This window comes from Hemicordylus capensis, chromosome 2 (assembly GCF_027244095.1).
Source record: "Hemicordylus capensis ecotype Gifberg chromosome 2, rHemCap1.1.pri, whole genome shotgun sequence".
Classification (NCBI taxonomy): domain Eukaryota; kingdom Metazoa; phylum Chordata; class Lepidosauria; order Squamata; family Cordylidae; genus Hemicordylus; species Hemicordylus capensis.
Window position 1 is genome coordinate 221096343 of NC_069658.1, and position 4638 is coordinate 221100980.

The window sequence follows — 4638 nt, forward strand, 5'->3', positions numbered from 1 at the left end:
AGAGAGGGTTGTGATATTATTCAGGGTGTTAGATCTGCCTCTGTGTGTGGAAGCCTCATATTCCACTTGCGTATCTGTAAATAAAGCAACTATCTCAAAGATATCACAAGACTCTAGTGGTCTCTCATGCCACGGATATGCTCAGGTGGGTTTTCAGCCTCCACTTGAACACCTGCAGCGAAGTAGAGTCCATAATCCCCCACAATGGGCTGGGGATGATGGGTGCTGTAGTCTAACAACGTCTGGGGATGCAAGTTTGAGAACCCCTGCCCAAGGGGATTGATTCCATTGTCAAACTGCTCTTACCATCTAGAAATTTCTCCTTACATTCAACCAAAATCTATCAAACTGTAAGTTAAACCCTCTGGGATCCTGCCCCAGAATATTTACCCTCTTTTACATGACTGCCATTGAAGTCAGTAGGTTGGTTTTCACGGTCATTAATTGTGTCGGAGAAGCTTCCTACCCATTGTCTGATCATCTGTGAGTAAAAAGCAAGGGAGGAGGGGGAGGAAGTGATAATTGCTAACCAGCAGCTGGGCTGGAGGGCACCTTCCTACCTAGTAGCTGTCCTTCAATGAGGTGGGATGAAAAGCCCTCTCACCCAGTTGCTGCTTTGGCGATTATCACTTCCTCTTCCTCCTCCTGTCTTGCACACTGCTCCCAGCATTGGGTAGCCTGCACTAACCGCACAGCTGATATGTCACTGGTTGGCTCAGGCAGACATTGTTGGAGTGCTGGAGCTGTAGAATCTGAGATTCTAACCAGCCTGGTCCCACAGCAGCCAATAGCCAGGAATTATGGGAATTGTAGGCTAATATCTGCAGGAGGGCTGAAGTTCAGAAGCCCTGGTGTGGACAATTCTGAGTTTGATGGATGGATGGATGGGTTTGTTTGTTTGTTTGTTACATTTATATCCCACGCCCAGAGCAGTGTACCACATACTTGAGTTTCTCCTCACAACAACCCTGTGAAGTAGATTAGGCTGAGAGAGAAGTGACTGGCCCAGAGTCACCCAGCTATTATCATGGCTGAATGGGGAGTTGAACTCGGGTCTCCCCGGTCCTAGTCCAGCACTCTAACCACTATACCATGCTGGCTCTTGATGAGCCAATGGACTGATGTGGTATAAAGTAGCTGACTATGATCCACATATCCTCATCAAAATCTCTGGAATAACATCATTGGGAAGGGGCAGAGAAGTTTTAGTTTTTACTCACATCAGGCCAGTTGGAATCTCAAATTCCATAGGGCAGGGGTTTTCAAGCTTGGGTCATCAGATGTTGTCAAATGACAGCTCCCACCATCTCCAGCCTATCAACCATTGTGATAGGGGGTTATGGGAGTTGTTCTCCAACATTTGGGGACCTAAGGTTGATAACCCCTGCCATAAGGCAATTTCACAGAGGTGACATTTGGGGGCACCTTGCCTACCAAGCGATAGATATACAAAGGAGGCTTATAGATTTCCCTTGCTTTACACAATCTCTTCCCCTCATAGGCCCATCCATGGATTCCAGCGGACAGACAAAAACCCAAAGTTGTCGAAAAATCCTTACCTTAGTTTTCCTCCAGGTCATAATCAGTACAGTATTCTTTGCTTATATCCGAAACTTCAGGAGTGCAGAATCTGAGGTGTCTGCTTCCCCCATACAAGCAGTACCTAAAAATTGTTCCATCATTGAGAAGGAAACCTCAAACCACACCATCCTGCTATGGACATGGCCATTTGGGATGCGTTCCACTATCGAAAAGTGTTCCAAGCTCCTGGGCATCCCAGATTGTCACATCACAGCTGATCGCAGCTGGTACCACAAAGCTGATGCGGTCATCATTCACCACCGTGATGTGTGCTCTAGTCCGAGGCAGCTGCCCCAAATGCCAAGGCCACCTTTTCAGCGTTGGATTTGGTTCAATCTGGAATCTCCCAGCCACACCCCCAACCTGGGCTTCATGGACAATCACTTCAACCTCACCATTTCCTACCGGAGAGACTCAGATATCTTCAGCCCTTATGGATGGCTGGAGGTCCTCAAAGACCCATGGAACATCACCATTCCACCCAAGTCCAAACTAGTGGCCTGGGCTATCAGTAACTGGAATCCAGCCTCCCGCCGTGTGAAATACTACGGGGAGTTGAAAAAGTACATCCAAGTGGATGTATATGGACAAGGCCACATGACTCTACCTCGAGACAAACATCTGTCCACTTTATCCCAGTATAAGTTCTACCTGGCCTTTGAGAACTCCATCCATGAGGACTACATCACTGAAAAGCTCTGGAAGAACTCCTTGCTCTCGGGAGCTGTGCCTGTGGTGTGTGGACCACCACGGAAGAACTATGAGCGTTTTTTGCCCCCAGATGCCTTCATTCATATTGATGACTTCCCGTCAGCTAAAGACTTGGCCAACTTCCTAAAAGAACTGGATAGGAATGCAACAAGATACCAAAGTTACTTTCAGTGGCGAACGTGGTTAAAGCCCATTGGGCAGACATCCTTCAATCATCACTATTGCAAAGCATGCCGAGCTTTACAGACAACCTCAATCCAATTCAAGACCGTCCCCGAGTTGAGCAAATGGTTCAAGTGAGCTAGAGACCTCTTGTGTTGGACTTGACTTCTTCAAAGGACAGCATTTTAAAACTATCTAACTTCCTGAGGAACAGTTGATAAGCATCATCGAGATGTCCCCAGCTCTTAAATGGATCTCACAAGGATTAGGAGACACTGGTGAAAGAATGGAGGTGGACTGTTGAGAGACGTGGTTGTGACTGCAGTGTTCTCAGCTTTCCTAGCCCACATTTTCCAGGAAGTGGAAGGTGAGGCCATTCACACAACCTACTGGGTGGGTGGGCTGGAAGGTTTGCAAACCTTGCCTTCCCCCCAGATGATTGTACAGTGCTTGATGGGAGTGCAGAGTGTGTTCCCACACAATCCATGCTGTTCTGTGCACCACGGAGCAAGGCAGATTGTTGTAAGACTGGGATTAGGGATGTGCATGGACCGGTCTGGAGGCCATTATAGAGGCCTCCAAACTGGTTCGAAATTGGGCTGGTCCGGTGGTGGGGGTGTCTCCCTTTAAGGGCGGGCGTGTTGCATTTACCCCTCCCACTGCTTTGCCCTCGCTGGCATTCTGTTTCTGTGAAAGGTTTTGGGGGCGGCAGCATTTCTTCCTGCCGCCCCTGCCCCCGTTCTTGTCCGGAAATACCAGAAGTAATTAGCTTGTGTGTGTCCGCTGCGCATGTCACTTGCTGCATGCGCATTCAAGAAAAAGTCTGAGAACTAACCAGGCTAACTCCTCTCCTCCAAAGAATGTGAGAATTGTCCACAAAATTGTAAGTAGCCATCTTGGCATATTCGAGGGAAAGTCCAAAACAAAAGAAGAATGGCAGATCACTTATTTTCATACACAATACTTTCAAAGAGATTGAATCAGCCCCTCCACAAACTTGTTCCCCAAGAATTCAGCAACCTCCAATTGCACACAGCCACAGATGGAAGCATCTTTGCATCTTGGAATATTTTCTCCCCTAGAATGGAAGGAGGCCATAGGGCAGCGCTGTGGTATGCAAGGACAAGATAGTGGAGTGGAATCAGAAATATTAATAGTTTAATGCAGGGTTTCTTAACCTTGGGCCCCCAGATGTTGTTGGACTACAACTCCCATAATCCCCAGACATGGCCTTTGTGGCTGAGGATGGTGGGAGTTGTAATCCAACAACATCTGGGGGCCCAACGTTAAGAAACCGTGGTTTAATGAAATAGATATTATGGACGGAGAGACAAGTGCACAGAGTGCTTCTCCGTGCTCTTGCTGCTATTTGTTAGCCCTACCTCTACTCCAGAACTGAAAGACAAGTAACTAAAGCTGGCCTGGATCCAGGAATGGGTTAACCAAAAACACCACAGCACTGTCTCTCTGCCACATCCTCAGGATCCGGAAATAAAACTTTCACAGAATCCTGTAACTAGCCAGGGAAGATGTTTTTCTTGAAATGTCAATGCCCTCGAGGTTAGAAAAACAAACCCATACTAGACTCTTTCCCCAAAATGAGGCATGGGCTGAGGCGTCAGCCTACAGGAGGCACTCAGAGTGGGATTTTCTTCCAATGACCTCAGCTGACCTAAGCCCAGCAGGTGTCAGAGTGGATGTAGGATCATTGCCTCCATTTGGGTGATCTTTCTTCTCTCTTAAAAGGCTGGATTTGTAGAAGGCTGTCAGTTTCCCTACACCACTGTGTACTTTTACTTAAGAAGCACACAGTGGTGTAGGGAAGGCATAGGTGAGCTGTGTTCCCCTGGTGGTGGCAGGCTCCCTCAAGCAGCAGCCTTCAGGGAAACTGCCCTCCCCCCACTGCTCAGCTGACCTCTGCACATGAACAGAGGCCAGCTGATTGGTCGGCATGGCAGCCAAGTGCTTTCTCAATCACTCAAATGGCTGCTGTGCATGTGCAGAGGCCAGCTGAGTGGCAGGGCAAGGGCAGCCTTCCCACGGGCTGCTGGATCAGGGAGCCCGCCCCCACATGCGGAAGTGAGGTAAGTGGCACCAAAGAAGCAGAAGGGGCCAGTGGTTGCCCCAGAAATAGGAATATGGGAACATAGGAAGCTGCCTTTCACTGAGTCAGACCCTTGGTCT

The 4638-nt window shown here is 48.4% G+C and overlaps 1 protein-coding gene across 1 annotated transcript; it reads left to right on the plus strand.

Annotated features, from left to right (window-relative positions):
* The first annotated feature begins 1509 nt into the window (after positions 1–1509).
* LOC128346266 (3-galactosyl-N-acetylglucosaminide 4-alpha-L-fucosyltransferase FUT3-like) lies at positions 1510–2712 on the plus strand. The gene has a single exon (XM_053299389.1). It carries the CDS (start codon positions 1510–1512, stop codon positions 2590–2592), a length of 1083 nt encoding a protein of 360 aa, XP_053155364.1. The 3' UTR covers positions 2593–2712.
* The last annotated feature ends 1926 nt before the right edge of the window (positions 2713–4638 follow it).